General features: G+C 45.7%; 1 protein-coding gene across 3 annotated transcripts in view; it reads left to right on the top strand.

The window, feature by feature from the left end:
• Positions 1 to 2752: 2752 nt before the first annotated feature.
• The window catches only part of UBE2F (ubiquitin conjugating enzyme E2 F (putative)), a 60319-nt gene continuing 40083 nt past the window's right edge, over positions 2753 to 22988 (top strand). For 2 of the 3 annotated variants that reach the window (XM_068686328.1, XM_068686330.1), the window contains exons 1-4: positions 4810 to 4943; positions 9498 to 9527; positions 12181 to 12246; positions 18124 to 18191. In XM_068686328.1, coding sequence (XP_068542429.1) covers positions 4826 to 4943; positions 9498 to 9527; positions 12181 to 12246; positions 18124 to 18191 — 282 coding nt within the window. In that variant the 5' untranslated portion in view covers positions 4810 to 4825. Of the gene's footprint in view, positions 2911 to 4809; positions 4944 to 9497; positions 9528 to 12180; positions 12247 to 18123; positions 18192 to 22988 lie in introns of those variants that run through there. The other variant, XM_068686329.1, reaches the window with a different exon arrangement.

The following is a 22988-nucleotide window of genomic DNA, read 5'->3' as shown; positions in this document are numbered from 1 at the left end:
GGAACACGGAATATTTTCCAGGTTAAAGAAACAGCAATGGGGAAATGAAACGTGAATGTTTTCTTACCGTTATTTTCAACTAGTCACCAGATAATAAGTGATGCAGAGATATAAATATAGATCTTACATCATGAAACTGCTTAATAAACTGCAATTATTTCCTGAGGTGCTGAACAATTTAAGACTCTTCACCTCTTCAGCAGCTCTGAAAATACCTAGTTTTGATTGCACAAACCTGCAAGGTGGAACCCACTGGGAAAGTTTTCACTGGAGCAGTTTGAATGAATCAGCCTTTGAAAATCAAGGTCCTCTACTTGTTGCAGAAAGTATTTCCCAAGATCCTGGCTTCCTCGCTCTTGGGTGACTGAGGGATTAGCTTCAGGAGCACCTTTCACTACAATTTTGAGTCTCGGTGATAAAAGGAGGTGAGAGAATGAGGAAAAAAAAACAGTAAACTGTAAAACACAAAGCAAAAGAAGGAACAAATATGAGTTTAGAAAATATGCCTTTAGGAAGTGTGAGCATGTGCCACGTATCCCTTGTGATGCCTATTTTGTTAATATGACATTAATTTCATTTTTAGCAGACTACCTTTTGTACAGGACCACAGTAAGAACAGGAGACTCTTGCTTCCAGCAAACAGCACTGCTGCCTTGCAGCCTGCACTGTCTGAAGAAAATGAGTAACCAGGCCATGGCTTCAGATTAATCTGATTTTCAAAGATTTTTCTTCACGCTGCAGTGAATTGGAACTGTTAAGTGGTTCCAGAAGGTCACCGAACATCGGATGCTGAGTTCTGCTCATCGCTACTCAGAGGAATTGGTGGAGGGTGCAAGGAGACCTGTCACCATTACAGCCTGTGCCAGACAATATTGGCTCGCCTTTAATTAGTCTTTAGAGGAGGCAGCAGTTTGTTGACAGCACCTTCATGAATTGGCTCATAAAAGTATTTTATTAATGCCAGCACAGGTCACAGCCACCAGATATTAACTGAACTGCCGTACTGTGGAAAGAGGGAGGACAGCTGTTGGTACCTGAAGATAAAATAGAAAGGAAGTTTATTGGCTTTCCTGAAGGAAGCACATTTTGGATTGGCCCTTACACAGCAGCTGAGTTTGGCTGTTTAGTTTGGATGAGGCATCTTAAGGCTTATAAATAATAACACTTGTGACTCTGGCCTGCTCGCTGAACTTTGAGCTTTGGTAGTGGGCAGTGCTTCCCACAAGAGAATCAAACCAGCAAAAAAGTAGATGATATACATCAGTATCTTGAGCCTTCAGACTTGTCTTTTTCAGGATGTTGCCATTACGAGGCAAACATTTAAAAGCCAGGAAATGGCAGTGCTGAGGTTGACTTTGCCGCCTCTGTTTGTGCCAGCAAACGTTATGACAGGATCTGCTGTGTAGGACTGAGTCTGCTTCAGAGCATGAAATGGCTTTAGCTTACTGATGCTGAAGGTGCAACTATCCTCAAGCCATCTTCTCATTTCCTGACTGCATTGGAAGTTTGGAAGCAGAATTACGCAGAGGCATTTCTAGGCACCCACTGCCAGGCACCGCCAGGGAGGAGGCAGACCAGGCAGCCTCCTGCATCTCTGCCGCTATGCCACGAGCTCATTTTGGGTCTGTTTGTGCTTGGATTCACCTGCAATCAGAAAAACAAACTGAGGTGTAGCTTTCTAGATATCTTTTTAGATTATTTTCCCCTTAAAGTTGGCAGTTTTTAAACATCCCAGGTGATACGTGTGGAACAGTTATGGAGATGGATAGGAAAGGGGCTGCTATCTTAATGGTCTCTAACCACTGTCAACATATATACATGTTTTGGTGGGATTTTATTCCCTCTTGCTTTCTACCCTGCTGAAGACAGAGCAGCGGGCAGTTTTTTCGAAGCACTTTCTTCATTTTTCATCTGCAGATTTTTTCTGTCTAAAAACAAATAATTTTTTTTATCAATCTTTTACAATAATCTTGTGATAGGGTTAAGACACTATAAGGTTTCTGAGTTGTGGCTCTCCACTGGATTAACTAGATTTGACTGAGCTAAATTATTTTCTTGTTTGTTTGTTTTGTTTTTCTTCAGTAAAGGAGAAGCAGTATTATTCCTGTGATGTTTAGGAAGAAATAAGTATTTTAATAGCGGCCTGCCAATCCTTCCTTGTGTCTGGTCTCTGGCTTTGCTTTATCAAACCTTTTAACCCAGAGGCTTCTCTAGTTGCTTCATTTCTGTTCCCCTATTCATTGCATGCTACGGGATGGAAGAATAATTCAGTGTTATGCGTGTAGTTAAGTTTTATGGGTCACAGCCTGATCTGGGATGATTGTGCAGGTTTCTAAAGATCGCAGTGGTGAAATTAGCCCAGACTTAGGACACTAAATAGTCACTTTCACACAGAAACAGAGGTTTGGGCTGGGAATGAGGAGATATTTCTGTCAGAAAGAGAAATGTCAGGCGCTGGGGCGGGCTGCCCAGGGAGGTGGTGGCGTTGCCATCCCTGGGGGTGTTTGAGAGGCTGGATGTGGTGCTTGGGGACACGGTTTGGTGGGCGATGGTGGTGATAGGGGACGGTTAGACCAGCTGATCTGGGAGATTTCTTCCAACATTACCAATTCCGTGACTTTATGACACAATTAAACCAACACCCCGGCCCCCTCCCACCCCCACAAAATGGCGGCGGCCAGGGCCGGGCGTTCCCGCCTCTCGTGTGCCACCACACGACGTCTCGCGAGATCTGAGCGGCGGGCGGGGCTGCGGGGCGAAGGGGGGGCGGTGGCAGCGCGGGGCCCCGCCCAGTTCCGGCGCGGCGGGCGGGCGGTGCGGCAGGAGGAGGAGCCGCCGCCGCAGCCCCTGCCCCGGGCCGGCCCCGGGGCTGGCCTTGGCCCCGCAGCCGGGCCCTGACGCGGCGCTCAGGTAGGTGCCGGCCGCCCCCGGGCCGGACCCGGCCTCGGCAGCCGGCTGCGGGCTGGCCCCGGGCGGCCGCGGCCCTCCAGGCCTCGGGGCCGGGCCTTGCGCTGCCCCCCCCCTCCCTTTAACCCCCGGGTTCCGCGGGCGCCCTCTGCGCCTTTCCGTGAGGCAGCGGGGGGGGAAACTGCCCCAAAACACCGCGTGGGGCTCGGGTTTGGGCTGTGCTTAACCTCTGCCTTGAGCCCGCCGCGTGTGCCTGGCCTTCCTGTGCACAAAAATTATATATTGTACCTTATCGTGCCTTATTACACCTTATTGTACCTTATTGTGCTTTATTACACCTTATTATGTCTTATTACACCTCACTGTACCCCACTGCACCTCGCCGTGCCCCCCCAGCTGCCGCCCAGCTGCGCGCTGCTTCAGGACGCGTTTTCCTCCCAACCCCTGTTAATTATCTCCCTCTGGTTCATCGCCACCTTCCCCACGCCCAGCTGTCGCTTCTCTTCTGCCCTGCCCCCCCGTCCTTTCAGCAGTGGGGGCCGTTTGGTCTTTGCTTTAACCGCCCCCCCAGCTTCCCCAAGGGCCTGGAGGAGCAGTGACAGGGCTGGCAGGCCAGGGAGGGTTTTTCCTGCTACCTGTTTTCTCCGGGACAGAAGCAGATAAGCAAGGGAAACAACCGCTGTCGCAGCCCAGCTGATAAACTTCAGGGCTGGCTTACACGAGTGGAAGAAGCACCCAGAAACACCTCGCATTGAGCCTTGGCGCTTTTCATTTTGCTCATCTTCTTCTCAGTGGTTTCCTTCCCTTGCCTGTGTCATGTTTTGGCTGATTCTGTTCCATATCATGAAAGCTGGTGTTACGTGAGCATCCTCTTCGTGTCCTGGTGCCTGCTATGCCATACCTGGCTGCTCTTCTGTTCCAAATACTTTGTGAAAAGGCTGCTGATATTTTACAAGTTGTTTTTTTTTTTTTTTTTTTTTGCCTTTATTTTGCTCAATTAACTTGTATGACTAAAGAATAAACATTCCCCCAATTTCATGGTGGTAGGGCCTGAAGGGTATTGGTCTTGTTAGCATTATTTTGGCTTTGACCATGCTGTTAAGGAGAACAAATTGCCTTCCAGCAGGGGCAGGGAGTCCCAAGGCACAGCAGGTGGAACATTTCCTTTTGACTTGGGCTTTGTGCCCACCTTTGGTTGCAAGCTATTTATCATCACAGTTACCTTCTGATAACTGATGTACCGCATCTCTCTCTCCATTTCAGCCACCAAATCTCTGTACGTAATTTCCTCTGCCCTGTGAGGAGTGCTGGGTGTTGCTGCTGTGCATTGCAAAGAAAATCGTGCTCCTTGCAGTGCAGACCCCTTCCCTTCCTTGTGTCCTGCTCGCTGACTCAACGCTTGCTTCCCAGCGCCACGGAGCAGTTCCAGGAACCCCTCCCCTCCCTTCCCTCTGCTCTTTGGCCAGCCAAAAAGTGTTGTCACGAGGGACATGGGCGAGGATGGTCCCAGCAGGGGGATTCTCTCTGTAATGTTTTGGATTCTCTCCACAACTCTTTTTTGAAGGGCTGATGTGAAGCCGGGGTGCGCTGTGGAGATGGAGCAGTGAAACGAGATTGTAAACAATGATGAAAGCCTGACCTTTCTCCGGGAAAACTGAACTTCCTCTTGGCCTCACACGCTGCAACTCCCTCAGCATTCATCTCTGAAACAAACCCGCATTCTTCAAACACCCTGCTCCATCCACGGCTCTAACAGCAGCCGCTAACTGCGTGCATCTCGGTCTTTGAGTGCTGAGAACATCATCGTAGTTGCAGAATGTGGCTGGCTGTAGCCTATTTTTGTATTATTTCCCTTAGTTCTTTGAGTTTTGGTAATCAGCTTTGTTTTGATTTCTGTTCTAGACTGAAGGCAGCAGTAATGCTAACGCTGGCAAGCAAGCTGAAGCGGGATGATGGTGTCAGAGGACCCCGTACGTCCAGTCCAGCTTCTGACTCGACTCGGAGGGTGTCTGTTCGAGACAAACTGCTGGTTAAAGGTGAAAGGAGCTTACACTGAAATGTTGTGGGTTTACAGCTTACAGGTCTCCAACAGTAAATCTGGGGTAAAATGATTTCCAGAAGTATTCTTAAAGCTGTTTGTGACTTGCTTCGTGATTTTGGGTGCGGGGTATATATGTGCATACATCAAACCTCCAACGGTGCCCTGCCTGCAGGACAGTGATTTTCTTTGGGTAATGCACAGCCTAAAAAGCTTCCTCCTTACCCTGTTTTAAAATCAATCCATCAATGGGAACTGTACAGTGTCAAGTTATTATGATAAAATGTTGGCCCAGAAGTGTTGCTAGATGTATAGGAGAAGTGTATCAGATTTGACTTGACAGGAAGGTATTTTTTGAGCAAAAACCATAACAACTGCCTGTGAGAGGAAAGTAAATCCTAAAACTAGCACCAGTGTTCTGCTAGTCATTAATGGTGTAAGATAAGAGTCAATAAACTTTAAAAAGTGTTAAAAAAAACAAAGGCCTACACAGAAAGATTTTTCTTAGGCGTGGAGTCTGGAAGTTGGGTAAGAAGTAGAGAATGGAGGGGGAAAAAAAAGATACTTTTTTTTTAGAACCAGGTAACCCCTGTAGGTAGCTCCAATTTTCTCTCTCTGCATTGCTCCGAGGACAAGGAGTTTCAATTCACTTTAAATTCTGATTAACTCTTGTGAAGAGCTTGCTTTAGACTTCCAGTTCACTGTTGTATCTGGACCAGCATGGTTCCTTGCACCACGGTGTGGTATGGAACTGAAGTAGCCAGTTGTAAGCGCAACTTCGGGCGGCTGTGATAGATTTGCAAGGAAGTTACTGGGAGCCTGGCAGAGTAGTGGTAAGGAGAGGCTGTTGGTGATGTTTGGATGGGCTGCAGATATCAGATGTCAGCTCCAGAAAGGGTGAAAGGCCAAGCTCTGTCTCCTGGCAGCTGGGAATTAAAAGCTGTGAATTAAATAGCATTCCTGGTTCCTTTCTGGCCTCACGTTGGGCCAGAGCTTCTGAGCCAACAGGAGAGCAGCAGGTACTGGGTCCACGCAGCACTCACCCAGCAGCTGACACGTGGTGGGCTGCCTTGGAAGCGTAGCTGAGGGTGATTTTGGAGCAGCACCCTAAATCCCACCTCATTCCGGGAGCTGACAGTATGGGCTGAGGTCTGATAGCTGCCCGCTTGGTGACACTGCCCTGTGGAGAGATGTTTTCCTCTTCCCAGTCCGTGCAAAGCTGGCGAGTGTCTCAGCCCTGCAGGCAGGTGTCTGGGGGTGTCACCCACACACGGGACCTTTTATCTGGGGGTAAGGACAGCCGTGTTGGTGCTGACAGGGAACACGGTCTGGGGAAGTGTTGCAGGATCCCCTTGAAGGATTCATTTGTCACGCCGATAACCCTGCGGTGCTCGCTGTGTCGGGTACATGGGCTGGTAAACACAGCAGTGGCATTTGGAGCCGGGGTTAGATGGCCTTGACCTCCGCTGCTGATAAATGCAGGCGGTGCTTTCACACTGAAAAACCGAGTGTGGCCAGCTGCACCTGCCTGCAAACTGTGATCAGCCGTGGCTCAGGCTGCTGTGCTGTTGGGTTATGCCAGGGCACGTTCTGGAGGAAGAATCTCTGTCCCTAAAGTTTTGTGAAGGGAAGTCGTTCAGAGACAGCTGGGTCTTCCTCCACAGCTGCTTTTTCCCTGGGGTGATGAAGTCGTGGTTTGGAAGCAGGCTGTCCCCTGGTGATCATCCCTGCAAAATACCAGAGCACGTTTAGGTTCTGTGACGTTAATATTATCTAATCAACACGGCTACTAAATTGGATCAAAAACAAAGGGCATGTCAGCAGCAGCCCCGTGTCTGCTTCTTCATCACAAAGGCTGTCACTCAAACTGCTTTTGTTTTTTGTTGCTCTGCATCTAAACAGCATCTGGTTTTATCTCACCACCGCTGCTTAGCTTGATTGCAAGTGACAGCTTGAGCTAACTTAATTTCTAAGAAAGCAAGTTAGCGTGCTTTATTCCTCCGTCTTCAGCACGGCTGGGTTTGCAGCCAGATTTAGGCAGCCTGGAAGTGTCAGGTGTGTACGAGCCTGAAAGAAACCAAGTGGGAAACTGGCCTCAAAAATGAGGTAGATGTGCACTGTAAATGAAAATTAGGAGAATCCCAAGATTGGCTTTTTTCAAGCCTTCAGGTACAGTACTATCCCTTGGCACAGTAGTAGGCAAGGAAAATAGAGAGATGAGAATAAAAAGACCTTTCTTCGTTAGCACTCCTGAGATAATCTCAGGTGTTGTTTTGAAAATTTGGCATTAACTTCTGCACGTTGTGTGACCTCAGTCACGCAAGTTTTTCTTTATCAGTGATGCTTTTATGCCCCCCAAAGAGTCATCCCTTATTTTGGGAGAAAACAGTGGACAGCTCCTTGGTAAATGAGCGACGTATTTATTGAAGGGGAAACCAGTTCACCATAAAATGCTTGCAGGGTACCTGTGATAGTGTAGAACCAACAGGGCACCTGAAGCCTTACAGAATGAGAGCTTTCTAACCCCAGTGCCTCATTGTAGTTACAGGTGTCAGGTTGGTGAGTTCAATAACAGAACATGTAGAAGCTAAGCGTGGGGTTTGGTAGTGTTTTGTTCAAGAACCAACATCTGGAATGACATGGAGAAGAAAGAGTAAGAAGAAATCTTAATCGAGAACCTGTTGGTTTCAGGCAGGTTGTTTGCCTTCTCACCCTGATCCGTACAGCTGCACAGGTCAGAGGAGCTAGGTGTGGAAAGCTGTGAGACAGGTGAGGATTAGGGGGCAAACAGCATTTTACTGCTAGGAGCAATGCTTAGAGAATTGAGATTTTGTTAGAGCTCCAAGGTGTTGATCTTCATCTCTCGCAGCCTTAAAGATGCACACTACACAGGAGAGGGGAGTTTGGGACAAAACCAGGAGAAATAAGTGCTGCAGTGGATGAAGGCTAATTTCAGTCGAGGAAGCAACACTTTTGTTCTGTGCATTTAAAGTGCAGCGGGAAGCAGATGTTTGAGTCGTGGTGGGGCGAGTAGATAAAGCACCGTGTGTTGTGCTGAGCTGGGGACGGGGAGCAGAGCAACTCGACGACGGTTTGTGCCTGACTGGATATAACCTGCACGCGGGTCTGTCGTAAAGCATATGCCTGCACACATGCCAGTGTGTGTGTTCCTATTTCTGGCCCGAGAATTGCCATGGCTAGGGAGAATTATTGTTTGTGAAATCGGTTATAAATAGCTCTGGCTGCTTGTGCTGAGCTTTCTCCCGTTCTGCAGAGTTCCTCGAGCTGTTTTGGGGACGTCAGCGGTGTGCAGTCAGCTCTGTTAAGCCTGTGGTGGGCTGGAGTTCAGCCCCTGCCTTTTTAGCCTTTTGGTGTAGCCTCTGGAGCTGTTAAACCATTCCACACTGGCGTTTGAGGGGTGCACACAGGAAACCTTTTTTTTTCAGTGGAGACTGGGATTTTAAAGAATGCAATGGTGATTTTTTTTATCTGAAACACTCACATAAGTCAAATAAGCATCATGCTTGCTGCAGCGTCCAGGCAGGTTTGGGAAGCACAGATACAAGAAAAGTGCTGGGGAATTAGTGAGCTGTTAATTGTGTTGAGATCAGTTTGGATTCTGTGCCAAAAAACCTCCCCATATCTGAAGCTTAATCATAATTTTCTTTAGATGTATATTTTTCAGAGCTGGTGTTCAGATCTCATACACGTTGTTGGCCCACATTAATAGTTGGTGGCTGTGCAGGCTAGAAAGTGAAGTGAGAAATCAAGCAGGGGAAAGGAAAACCTACAGGAAATGCAGATACACACTTGATTAGGTTTCCTAGAACTTGAAAAGTAAAAGGGTGAGGTAGCTTCCTGCATCTTAATCACGTTCCTGTAAAAGGTACAAGCAGCTGTCAGTAAGGCTTTGGTGTAAAGATGAGGGAGGAAGCAGCAGGTCTCCCAAAGAGGGCAGCGTGGGGAGAGAGAGGGGTTTAGGGACAAAGGCTGTGGCACCGTGCTTGGAGGCATCCCCCAGAAGGTGATGTGTGACCCGAGGCAGTCTGTAGCTGCCGGTGGTGCAGGACGTGAGCAGGTTTTTTCCAGGGAGCTGCTGCTGCAGCAGGCTGTGCCCCTCCTGTGCTTGTTTCCACCCTCGGGCTGGCCCCCTGCTCCTCGAGGTGTGTCTGCCCCATGGCTTGCAGCCTGCAGGGCTTGGGCTTTTGGTATTTCGGTGCCTTACGTAGGCAAGCTGGGAGGTTTGGACGGTGCCAGCTTTTGAAATGCCAGTGCTGTGTGCAGCAGAAGCCTGGCGCTCGGCTCTTGGCAGAGCTGGACCCTCATCGCACCAGGGTGCGCTTCCCTTCCTCCATGGGGCAGAGGAGCAGCTTCACTAATGAATTGTGTGGCTGAAAGAGAAATTTCAAGGTAAATCTTCAGCAGGGCTTAATTATATTCTAAGTGAAAATTGATTTACGGCGTGGTTTAAATTACATCTGCCAATTTGGGCTTCAAGTGTGGTGTTATGCTTGCGTAAATAACAATGTGTGTTTTTTTTTTCTTTCAACAGAGGTTGCAGAACTTGAAGCTAATTTACCTTGTAAGTATAGCATTTAATGGCACGTGTTTTCAGGGGGAAAGGACCGTTCATCTGACTGTTTTGACTGACATATGAATGCTAATGATGGATTGGTTAACTGGAGGGCAAGCTGTGCAAAACTCTGCCAGCCCCAGGTTCTTTGTTGGAGTTGTGGGGCCTTGCTGGTGCCCTTTGGAAGGGGATCCCATTGATCCTATTGCTCATCTGGTTACCCTACAGAACCTGACTGCTGGTGGAGTGCGAGCTTCCTTGTCACAAAACCCCAAAGTTACCTGGAGCTGAAGAGTATGCTCACTGCCTCGCTGCTGTTTCTCCTCTGTTCTTTATTTAAAAAACTTGAAATGCTGATTTAGAGGCAGGGCAAATAGCTGAGTTCTCAGGAAACGCGCTGTCAGCCTGCTGCTTTTTTGTTTCTTACATTACTTATTATGCATGCTCTAACCTGGTGTGCTATTTAAGTGGACATAATCATGAAAACTAATGACAAAAGGAACAAGATTCCTGGAAAAGGAGCTTGGGAGCTACTACGTAGCAGGCTTGGAGGCACTTTGAGATCCCATCACTGGCTCTACATAACTTCCCCTGGTGCGTGCTCTTATTTCAGAGCCCAGGATGCTTCCCCTGCAGAGAGTGAGGTGTGAGCTGCTCGCTGCAGCCTGGGAGCTCATGTGCAGGGTGCTGCCATGCCGTGCAGTCACACTGCCCTGCCCATGTGCTTATCTCCCCCAAAAAAGCAGTGAATGTGCCCTCTGATTACGCTGGCAGGTAACCCGTGATGTTTCCAGTCTTCTCCATCTGAGAAGAGCTTTGGCTGTTTATTTTTTCCCCCCTCCAGGTTAGACCTCTGAGTGCTTCTGCTGAGCCTCTTCTATTTGCATGCCTCTAAATCAGCTGTCAGGTCTCAAAAATCAGCCTTCTCAGTGTGCAGGCTGCCTGATGGGAGGAATTGAGGGGCAAAAAATACAGACGAGAAGCAGCAAAAAGGGATGGCATGAAGGAGCATTATTTATCTCTTCCTTTCTGTCCGCGCTTCTGTCTTCGAGGCAATTACAGACCTCTTACACAGTAGTTTTAGCTTTAAACTTTTTTGCTTAGACTCCTCTATGTGATAATAAGCTGTTGAAAAATGTATTTTGGGGTTTGTAGCTATTATGCTGAATGCATTACTAGGGTTTGTGTAAGCTTCTACTTATTCCTGCGGGCAAATAGGATCTGTAGCTTTGCTATTTATCTTCCTGACTAAGGAAAATAACACAGCCAGCTTGATGGATTCAGAAGCTAAAGGCTGCATAATATGGATAATAATGTATCCATGGATATACGTGTCTGCTGCCAGCTTGACATCTTGTCTGTGCCATAACCCAGAAAGGCCAGCTCTGTGCATGAGAGGCAACTACTTTGTGCCATCAAAAGCAAACAAAGGGCTGTTCTGCTCCCAATTGCATCTGTTGAACTGAAACTACTGACTAGTTTCCTAACAGCCCCCACAAAACCTCGCAGATGGATGTTTTCACTTCTTTTTTTCACTCGTCCTTCATTCTCATTATTGTCCCTAAATTCCTCTAGTCTGCAAATAAAAACAGTGTTTGTGTTGAACCTTCAGAGCCTTTGCTCCGAATGCATGTACTTGCTAATAACATAAAAAAACACAAATATGCAGTAGTTGTACATGCACATCTTGAGGCAGTCTTGGATGCTGCATACACCTGCAGTATCTATTTAATTTCCACTCACCTGCTAACTTCTGAACAGTGCAGTAGCTGCAGTCACTCTGCAATCACGCTGTCTGGAGCAGTCAGGTCATCAAATCCAAGCAGTTCCTGGCTGATTGTGAAGCCTGGGTAGAAGGAAATGTTGCTTCATGAATTAAAACGTGCACGTTGCTGATGCAGTGTTAGTTTTCTAATTAAGCCTTTTTAACAGAACATTTCAGTACTGAAATTCATTATAAAAAGCCCTAATGAAATGTAGACTCTTTCCCCTTGCTCTTTTTATTTTGGTGCAAAAGCCTGAAAAAAAACTAATTTTCTTTCTAAGAGCTAATTTTTGAAGGGATAGGGCAGGGATCTGACTGCCTGTCAGGAGTTTGAACCTTGCCTTGGGTGTAGTAAAGCAGGCTGATCGTGGCACCCAGCTGGGGTGAGAAACAACTTTGTTCTACAGGACATCTGATTTGGGATGGTGCTGTCATCTCAGCACACCTCGTAGTATAAATAAAAATAAATATAAATACTTTGTTAGCATAGGGCTGTGGTTGCAAGACCTCTTGGGAACTTCAGTGTATTATCTATCAAATGTTAAGATGCACAGGTTACTGCTAAAGAATTTGTAAGGAAGAAATGCTGCTTCTGGATGCTGACATGTAGCATGTGTGCAGAAGGTAATTCTCTTGGTGTTTGCAAGTCCGTGAGACAACGTGGTTTGCTGAAAGGAAATAAACTTCCTCACAGCTCAGAGAAGTGAGGTTCGATTACTGCAGGTGAGCTCCAGCTGTAGGGAGAAGAGGCACTTGAAAAGAAAGTGTAGGAAGTCAGATGACTGGAACGTGGGGATTAATCAGGGTGTGAATTTGGAGGATATGAAAGGTGATATATTTGTCTTCCCACCAATGGAGATACACTTGTCTGATGCAAATTGCTCTTTTGCTTCACAGGTACATGTAAAGTGAATTTTCCTGACCCAAACAAGCTTCATTACTTTCAGCTAACTGTAATCCCAGGTAATTTTCTTTTAAAAAGTTGGTTTTGTTTCTGTGTGTGTTGGTGGTTAGGGACCATAATGCAAAGACTGCTAAAAAATACAATAAGCCTTCTAATCAAGGAAAGACTGGCTGTAACACAGTGATTGTTTTATAGGGTCAATTGAAAAATTGGGCTGGATTTAGAGTACTAGTTGGTAATAAAAATGCCATTAAAATCAGGCAGGCTCAGTAAGTATTCAGGCCTTATTTTCTCATTTTGATCAAAAACATTTTTTTTTTCGGAGCCAATTTCAAGTCATTTTATTAGCTGAGAAAAAAAACTTAGGCTATTTCTAGAGAAATGAATGTTTTACAGCCCTGTTACGTTGCAGATTTATTCTTTTCTAGTGATTACTTGGTTCTGTTGTTGAAAAGGTAGATCACGGGTGTAACTGCTGGAAAACTTCAAATCTATGCATGTCTGAAGATGCTTAACAAGTAGGGGTCTCTTTGTGTTTGAATGTTCGAGTATGTAGAAATCAGAGCTTTTAATATGATTAAGTATGCTGCAGAGCTTCTGCTGGCAGGTTGTTCAATAAAACAAAGCCTCAGAACCACCTTTTCAGAATTCATCACTTCAGGTGAGTTTCTTAATAGTAACCTGAATTTATGGAGTTAGCTCATGGCTGTTAGGGAGTAGAAAGCTGTGCTTGTGTTCTGTGGGTGAATTTGTATGGGATTTGCATCTCTCTAAACTTCAGGAACACTTTTTGTCTGTTCCCTTTGAGACTCCACAACAATTCAAATGAGGGTGCTGGTATGTGCTGTACACGGCACGTGTGAGTGAGGTGTGCTGGGATCAGTGCCTCCTTGCCAGCTAACTCTGGTAGATTTTTGTAGCTGTTTATTGACTACAGAACTTGTGTGCACTGTGATGGTCATTGTGGTGTCCTACTTTACGCAATTAATGGTTTACATTTAATAGAGTTATAGGAATAGCTTTGCTAATCAGCATCTTGGTATCAAATAAACACTAGATGTCACTGTTGCTTCTTATTACCCCAAATCAACGATCGCTTCCTTGGCAGTAAGAATCCTGGGTTATCTTTTAACATATTAATTCATTGCAACCCCTTTTGGGGATGGAAAAATGAGTAAGGCTGCCCTAGTCTGTATAGTGAAAAATAAATGCAGGTGCTGTTGTCAAACTTCTAACCCCTCGCTGTATGTAGGAGGTGTATTCACGCGTACTTGGTGAGTGTTAGTCTGTTTGCACCAATTAATTGTCCTTCAGTTTGGGAATGCTTCCTCGTTATGTTTTGGAAATGAGCTGAATTCATGAATTCATCAGAGCGCAAGTCAGGGATGTCTTGAATATGATGGCTTCTTTGTTAAGGTGTCTAAATACATAATCATTTGATTTGTTTGCTAACTGCTGTGCAGCAAGATGTTGCAGTCGGGAGGCAGCCCTGGAGTGCAGTGCATGGGTTCTGTGCTGGCTTCATTGCTGAAATGATCCCAGGAATGAGACGATCTTAATTAACATTTTGTTGCTCTAAATATAGCTGCACAGCTGAAGTCTCTGCAGTTGCAGCCTGAGCGAAGTAAACATCTATTTTCAGGTACAGAATCTTGTGATCGGCTGCAACTCAGCACAGCCCTGTCAATGCAGAGCACGACACGTACAAGAAAATTTTTGTAGCTTTCTAATTACCTTTATTATAGAGAAGTTTGTGTTTTTTTTGTTTGTTTTTTCTTTAGAGAATGCTAACTGTGTTTTCCCAGGGATAGCAGAGAGGCCGCTAAGTGGTTGTCCTGGAACTTTTCTGGCTCAAGAGGGATGAAACCCTTGTCTGGAGGCAATTATTTTTGTAGTGTCTAAGCTGTGCTGCATGAATCTTGACAGTTAGAAGGCAGAGCCAGTTCTCCTCCTCTCTCCTGCAAGTGTCTCTGGCATTGCACTGCCGAATTACTTGTAGGAATCCTGCTCACACACGTGGTTCTGAAGGGAGAGCTTTGCAAATACCTCTGTGGCTCTCCAGTTGCAGAATGAGAGCTGTGCTTAGGGAGTATCTGATGCCTTCTTGCAGTTTTCACGGCTCAGGGCTGCGTAGGAAGCGTGTGGCAGCCGGGTTTGGTAGGCTGCATCGTGAGCTGGTGCTTGCTGGCTCACACCTTTGGGTTCTGAGTTTGCTGACCTGCAGTCAGAAGCTGCATCCTTCCATGAAAGATCTGGTGAAGGTGTGCTGATTGTTCTAAATTCACACTTTACGCTTACATTTCTTCTTCTGATCAACATTAAAGCCTGAATTCTGTAACTGCACTTTGTAGGGAACCCTACCCCAAGACAGCTTCCCAAAGTTATCGTGAAGATACCAACTGAACATGTTTGACATTGGAAGTGCCTTCTGCAGTCTGGCCTTATTTTGCTGACAGTGTTGCTGGGCGCTTTGTTTTATGCACTCATTTTGAATGTGGCTGGTTGTGAAAGGACAATAAAAGAAGCTTCTTTGGGTTTGAATAAGAAAATAACATAAAGCAGAAATACTTCCAGCTCCTTTGTTCTCCATGTCCCACCATAACCTTTCTTAGTATTTAATGTCACAAAATCATGCTGGTGGCTGAGTTTCAAATGGAAATGAATTTTCAAAAATCTTTGACTGTTAATTTCATGTAAAAAGTGTTACTTTAACTTGTGCTTGAGAATTTTTGTTTCCTTTAAGGTGCAGCTCTGTGCAGTGCACGATGAGGTGAGGTATAGCAGAGAAAATGGCTAAAAAAAATAGATTTTATTGCCATATTGTGTGCAGACTGTGTTCCTGAGGCAGGTTCTGCTGGCTTTTGCTGCTGTCTGAAGCAATTGTTCTGTCCCTTGTGCCATCGAAGCAATTGTTCTGCCGTTGAAAAAATGCCCTTATGGCACCGCTTGCCTCCGCTCTTATTTCTGCACCAGCACCTTATTGGATCCAAAGCCAGACAAAATAAAGAGATGGCTGCTGCTACAACCCAGGTGCTCCTTCTTCTCTTGGAGCCCAAAATTGGAAGCTGAGACGTGGTAATGACCTGGCAGGAGAGGGTGAGTTGGGTAGCTCGTACACGGAGACAACCAGAGGAAGGTGTAGAGTTAATGGGACCTCCCAGACGGCTGGGGAGGTTCGAGTTGGCGTGCTTATTTGAGTCGCATTCTTCAGGGAATTCCTACAGAGCCTGTTTTCTGTTTGGCATGCCACGAAATGCCAAATGTCAGTGAGCATGGTTGAGCAATCAGCAGTGCTGATTCAAGGAGCTACTGTCAAAAGCACATCCTTGGTGGCCTGCCCTAATTATCACGCATTTTCTTTTAAAGCAGCAGAATAACTTCGTATCTTCACAGCACTTTTAACCATCAAACCACCTCGCAAACACAAACTACGATCGGAGTCGGGCTGGTAGTAATGAAACTCAAGACTGAAGTGGGAGGAATGTTAATACAGCTTGAAGACAGAAATTTAAGCAGCAGGAGAAAATCAGGAGCTGAGACTTGTTCCCTTTTTGGAAAAGTCTCTCATAAGTGGGCAGGTTATGAGCTAAAGCTATTTTAATTGACCATTACAGGGCTTTTCTCGCTGTTAACTTTGCCAGAACTTCATTTATTTTTTTTGCAGCACAGTTACATGGCTGAAAAATCAAGGGGGTTGGAGTTTGGGATTCGGGTTTTTAGTGAAAACATCTACAAACAGACAGGAAGAATTGTTTCAATAAAAGAAGGTAGGGAAGAAATGTTTTACCCTTCTAATAGGAGAGGTGCTCCAGCCCTCTGATCATCTTCTTGGCCCTCCTCTGGACCTGCTCTAACAGATCCCATCCTCCTCCTGCTGGGGACCCCAGACAAAAGCTACCCTGTGCTGTGTCTGCATCGTGGGATACAGCAGAGAAAGCGAAGAGCCATCCTTCAGCTTTTTTTTTTCCTCTCCTTGTGCATCTTCTGAGCAATCTCAACAGCAATCTTGCTGCCTGTGCCTGTAGGTGAGGACGCACGTTAATTAATGCTGCTGCCCAGGGAGGCTGTGGGGCTGGTGTTTTCGGTGCGCGGGGACGTGGAGCATGGCTTTTCTCTTGCCGTCGGGCTGGCAGCAATCTGACAGCCTTCTGGCAAGCTCTCCTCCCCTGGAGCCGTTTTTGAACGTTTCTTTTGGACAATTGGATTACAGCGAAGATTGATTAAATCTGCGGGTTGCTCTGACATAAGGCACATGCAGCTCCATCCATCAGCAGGCATCTATTTCACATTAGCAGGGGTGGAGCACGAAGGGCTGCTGTGCGCTACGCTCCCAGGCCAGAAAATCCTGGAACTATTGAAACGAAGCCAGGGGAAATAACTTCCCACTGCCAGGCTTCACCAGCAGCCTCCCCAGCCTTGCAGCAGCCTTCTCCGTGGGCATTCACACGTGGGCGTTGCGTGCGATGGCTTCAGCTGGGAGGTGATAGCCTGAGAAGTGCCTGCGAGCCAAAGGGCAGACAGGAGGCTGGTGGGAGGCTTTGAGGGACGTGCTTTGTGCTGTAACAAGCACCAAATTCCCATCGGGTGTTGGTTGTGCTGTTAGGCTCACTGAAAGAGCCCTGCATCTGATTTTCCCACTAGGGTTTTACACGAAGTGGCATTGTGTGGGTTCCTGCATCCTGGTTGAAAGGCTGGTACACGGTGCTAGCTGGTGGATAATGTGTAAAAATAAAGCATCAGCTGCGTCCTACAGGGTAGCTTGGTGGTGGCTGGGCTCTTTGAACACCAAGCAGAGTGTTATTCCACCGTTCTTGCTTGCAACAGCATCTTGCCTCAAGTGTTTGGTGAATTTGGAGTACTTTCATTGAAAGGATATTGGTATAACTCGCCACTTATAGATGTGATCCATTAGAAATGGCTTGCTTTACTCATTTTTTTAATCTCTAGTACATCTTGTAAACAAAAGATAAATGCTTCGACTTGCCTTTTTTTCCCATAACAATCAGTGCATGTGCAGTTACTCGCTGGTAAGGCGTTAGCAGCGTGCCGGAGAGGTCTGCTCAATAAATCAAACACTTCACAGTTGAATTGGAGTGGAAACGGAGGATGTATTTGAAAAAACTGTGTTCTGGGCAGGCTATTAAAGTGAGATCTGCAACAGGTAAGGCTTGCAGCTCCGTGCAGGTGGATGTGGATGGGGAGCTCAGGACCTCAGGAGCTGCAGGCTGACTGATGCCTACTGTATTATCTCTAGTTACACCTCGCTAGATATCTCCAGAATTTATAGTTTACAATCCAGCAGCTCTGATAACTCAGCATCGAGTCTGAGGTTGGCAGAGGCAGGCAGATTTCCCTGACTGATACATCATCAGGGGATAATTGTCAGCTGGAAGGCCTGACTTGCCTTTTCATTACAGCACGCTGCGAAGCATGCTCTTGCACACCGTTATTTCTATTAGGGTAAGTAATTGCCAGCTCAAGGCTGAGGATGAAGGGGTTGAGCAGGATTTAGCATGTGTTGGCAAGCACCATCCATAACCAACTCCTCCTGAGAGCTGCATTTGGAGTACCACAAGCCCCGTGGCCATCATGTGGCACAATTTTGTGGAAATAAACACGAGAAGTTCAAAGGTTTGTGTAGCTTGGTGTCACCTGGTACTGTGATCCTACAGGTCTGGGGCTGTGGGCTCTTCTGATTCGATAATTTCTGCTGTACAGGTGTTGGGGAGAGTGAAAAATACCATGTTCATACCCTTTGGAGTAGCAGGCAGCTAGCATTTTGGTATTTTTTTTTAATTTTTGGTGATAAACTAATGTTGTTTTTTGAATCTTGAATCTTTGAATCATGATGTGTATGTATTACATGGCATCCCTTATTTTCGTAGGTAACCATTTTAATATTTATCATATTTATCTTTTTTTTTTTTTTTTCCTAGATGAGGGCTATTACCAAGGTGGAAAGTTTCAATTTGAAATTGAAGTTCCTGATGCCTACAATATGGTGGTAAGTGTCTGTCATCAGTCCAGTAGTCTTTAATTTCCTTTCTACCTAATAGGATTTGAGAGGGAATTTGGCAGTGAGATCAAGAAAGGGTCTTCTGCCTGTTGCTAGATATTGTAGAAATGTAGAAGAATCTTGGATGTCTGGAACATTTGCAGGTGCTGGGCTTGCTCTGGTTTGCCCACAGATACAGTGGCCTCCTTTTACGCCCTCCACCAGTTCTGCTGCTCGTCTCCCAGGCTGTTTAATTAATTATCTTTAAAACACACACAAAAGAAAACAAACAAAAACCCACCAAACCCAAACAAACCTATTTCAGTGGTTATTAAGCAAATAGCCTTCCAGAGGACCTCCAAATGATTGCCATGTATTATAGATAAATAGATAAATGGTTCTCTGGAGAACTTCTGAAGCATGAGAAGCGTTATTTCAGTATTATCCCCTGCTAAAGCTGCAGATCCTGGCAAGGGAGGTGGAGGTACAATTATGATAAAAATAACTTCAGACGTTGTTTTCAGAGTTTAGCTGTCAAAAGGAAAAGATTGACTCAAAAATGGAAAGCAGCTGGGGCATATGTCTGGTTCTGAATTACTCTTGCTGTTCTGTGTTCTGATAATTTGATATGTGAGGAAACTATATTCATTTGAGCGTTTGAGTTGCAATAATTGCATTTAGAGGCATGAATTACGAAGGAAGCCTTCCTTTCTTTAAAAATGTTCAAACTAAACGATTTTGCCTGGTTTTGTAACTTTATTTAACATCTCTTCTTTCCGTTTTCTGGCCTCTGGTGGTAGTAGTGCAGAGGCTGGAAAAAGTGTAGGGGAGGATGCTGGAGAAATGTGTCCGAGAAGACCTTTTGACTTGTGTTCAGATGCACCAGGCCTAAATTCAGCATCATATATACGTAGTAGCTGCAGTCACAGCATTGTTAGTTTGTTTATATATAACAAAATAATTGGGTTGGCATTCCAGAAGATGCCTTCACAAGTTTCCTAATGTTCCTTTTTTTATAGTCAACAAATCCATGGGACGTGCACTGTAGCTTTTAAAAGGGTCCTGCTTGTGGAGGACCTTTTCCCTTTGCTTTGGGAACAGGTGAAGAGAGAAGCAATGCTCTCTGGAGATTTGAAACTCCTGCAGTTCAGTGTTTTATTGGGACTGGTCAAAACCAAACAATGAATCCTGGGTGTCTGTCGATAGGCTTCTATTAGTACATCTGGTGTTTCCAGTTGTGTTTCTTCTTGCTTTGAAGCTCCCCCCATAACCTCCCCAGAGAATTTCACCTGGTGAGTTTTACACACTTGCATGTGGTTTTGTGCCTACTATAGATACATAGGTGGTCACTACATAGATATATAAGTGGCCACTTAAATGTCTGCATCCTTCTGCAAACTTGAATAAACTGAGCCATCACATACCTGAAAAACATGGAGGGGGAACGCTCTGATGTTCTCACCTGCCTGATTTGTTTTTTTTTTTTTTTAGTCATCTTCAGTAAGAGTTTAACCACTGTGGCAATGCTGGGCGTAAGGGAAATACACAAAATCTCTATACACAGTTTAATTTCTTGAACTCCTGAGTTTAAGGTATTCACCTGCACAATGCTGTTGCAGGAAAGTACTCGCTACGTGGTAACAGAACACAATGTTAATTTAGATCTGTTTAATTGCTATAATTAAAAAATCTTTTGATTTGTTATGGCTCCCTGCTCGACACTGACAGAAAATTTACAGCAAATGTTACTAAGAGATTTCTGAATCCTGAGCACCTGCCTCTCATTCAGCACAAAGGTGAAGTTTGCCTTTGTGCCATTTATTTAAAAAAGAAAAATGCAGGTGGCTGGATGTTAAGGGCTGGCCAGGTTATTAATGAACGTGTATATATTCAGAAATATTGTGAAAATACTATGGTTTGTTTTTCTGCCAGGCAGGAGGAAACTGAGATCAGTGGTGGTGATGTTTTTAACCTCTCTTTAGAGGGGCCAGTGCTCTTCCAGCCTGCAGGTGAGGTTGGGATGTTGCACATCTGCATCAAGCTGCCTGCAGTGATGCTGAGCGTGGCTGTGTTCGTAGGACTATAAGCACCAGGCAGTCATTATAGCCATCATTTTCCAGTTAATTTCTTGAGCTTGTATATCAGAAAAAAATCTGGTTTTAATGCTATCAACTGCGTAATTTGTAGTGTAGTTTCTGTAACAGCATCCTATCATTTCTGTAGCCAGCTGTTGCCCACATCCCTTATGTTCGTTGCTCCCCTGGGGAATTGTCTTCCCCCTTCGTTCCTCATGAGCAAGCATTCAGCTTTCGCCTTGGAAAAAGAAGCAGCTGTGTAGGGTGGTGGAAGAGGGAAGACGTGGAAGGCTTTGTGTTGTGATCTGCAGCTGGGGCGTGCTGCTCTGTCCAGGGAGCGAAGCGCTGGGGGCTGACTTCATTTCTGGGTAAAAAGTGAGTGTAGGGAAGTAGCTGATCCTCTGCTCTGTGTATTCCTGAGTCAGGCGTGCTCCAGCTCCTGGCACCTCGGCCGTACACTGCCTCTGGGCAAAGATTCAAGAGCCTAAAATGTGGGAAGGATGCTCTGGAGCGAGCTCCATCGTGAAGAGCTGCCTCTTTTTTTGTGAGCAGAGCACCCAGCTGGCTCATCAGGCACTGCAGCATCGCTGAGCTGCTCTGTGTGGTATTGGGGGTGTTTGCTCTGATCAGCTGTAAGGAAATAAAAGTATTGTGAGGGTTCTTCTGCTGTATCCATAATTAACTAACCTGAATGCTTCCTGCAGCACTAAGGAGGGAAGCACAGTTGGTGACAAGGATGCGAGTGTATTCACGTGGTCCTGAACGGGTAGGCCTGCTTTCCAGGGACAGGTGGGGTAAAAAAACATCCTGAAGGGAGGAACTCACCCTATCTGTGACCCAAAAATATATTCCAAAAGGAATCTGTGCACCTCAGATCTGTTCCTTCCGTACTCATCTGATTTAGGCTGCCTGCCTTAGGAAACCCTGGTGTCTGCAGAGCCCTCTGCTCACATCCCAAAGTCTTCTGGTCGCCTTGATTTCTCTTCACAGCCAAGACTTGCTTCGTTTTTATAGCACTGTTTTACGGGCAAGACACAGAAAACTGGTAGGCTTGAGCTTCTGATGTTTTCCAGACTCTGTTAGCTTTTCCCGTAAGCACTGACCATGGTCTGAATACAAAAAGAGAAAAAAAAATGTCCCAGGAGGCCTTTTTCGCCCCTGAAGTCAGAGCTACTCTGATAAGATGCTGTGCTGATAGAAGGAAGGGGATTGATGTTTAGCTATCGAGGCTGTTTTTGTGGCATTAAAAGTCTCTAGAAGGTCAACACTTAACTTTACCTTTTCTGAATTGCTTTTAAAGCTCCAATTTTTTCCTCAGTTGTGGTGTAGAGGTAATTGCTGAAGTACTGGAAGAAATTTCAGTGTTGGCTTCTATACAAGGGCTCCCTGCTGTCCCAGGTAGGGAATGTGGGTGCACCCACTGTGCTGTTAAACACTACATATTTGGGAAAAAAAGCAACTGTGTGCTTCTTGCCTGCAAAAACACGCAGGAAGCTGCCCTTAGTCCACAAACCTTCATGTTTGTGAACAGCGAGGAGAGGCTTGCCAGGGTTTGTGCTTACACAGAGCTCGGGGAATGAACGCTGCTGTCACCAACATCAGAGACATCAGAGGAAGCTGGGGACTGGCAAGCCAAGTGGTGAGTGCACAGCAGATGCCTTCAGTGCCACGGGCTGCTGCCTGACCCCTGGCTCTGCAGCATCTGTTTCCCACGCACTGCTTTATTCATTGACCAGCTACCCAGAAACAGGAGACATTAAGAAATAGGAACAATTGTTTTTTATTTCAATTTAATTTAAAAAATCCACTGTCCAGGGGATGTATGATTTAAAACAAACAAATTTTTTCTGCCTTGAGGTGCCAGCTAATGAAGCAATGAGTGCTGCAAGACTGGGGACCTGATGTTTTAAGGAACCAAACCTGATAAATAGCACAGATGTAGTTTGACAAGGACATAAAACCAAGGTGACTCCACAAGCCAGGCCTGGTTTGCAGCTCCTGTGGTTTTCATCTGTCATGTTGTTGGCGTAGAGAGGCTTAGGGACTTTACAATTTTCCAAGGTTTTTATGACATGGGATGCCTTAGGCAGAGGCCAAAAGCCAGGGATTTAGCAGCAGAGCTGCTCTTCTTGGTCCTTCTGGCAAATAAGAAAATATCAGTGGCTGCTTAGGGATGGAGAAGGAAATCACTCAATTTTTTGTTTGAGTTTGGATCTATGCATGCATCCTCCAGCACCTGAGGGGAAAGGTGAGCTTATAAACAGCAAAGGACGTGGATTTTGTAAGCTTTGCTGGGCAAAGTGTCCCGTGTATGACCTGGAGATGGTTTGAGGTGCTCAAGGGAAACATCATGGCAAGGAAAGCTTGTGTGGGTTCCCTGATTTAAGGAAAACTCAACGATTGCTCAAAGAAGTTCTGTCTGAAGGACGCTTTGTGGCAGTGCTGCAGGTGTCCTGCCTGTCTTCCTAACAGAAGGAGAAGGGGAGAGAAAAAGAAAACCTTTGTCTTACTGTCAGGAGTGGGTTTTGCTAATTTGTAGAGATGAAAAGCGCTTTGGTGAAAGGATAAATGAATTCTTTTGTAACCGCATTACTCAAAATTGAGACAAGTTACTTCGCTCTGAGTAACTGTGAGGATTTAGGGATTTTTTTGTAAAGATTTAGCTTGCGTAGAACTCACTTTTTCTATTCATTACTGCATTCTCTGTTTGAAAGCACGTATGGTGAAATTT

Source organism: Anas acuta, chromosome 6, assembly GCF_963932015.1.
Source record: "Anas acuta chromosome 6, bAnaAcu1.1, whole genome shotgun sequence".
Lineage (NCBI taxonomy): Eukaryota > Metazoa > Chordata > Aves > Anseriformes > Anatidae > Anas > Anas acuta.
This window is presented reverse-complemented; position numbering and strand designations above follow the sequence as displayed.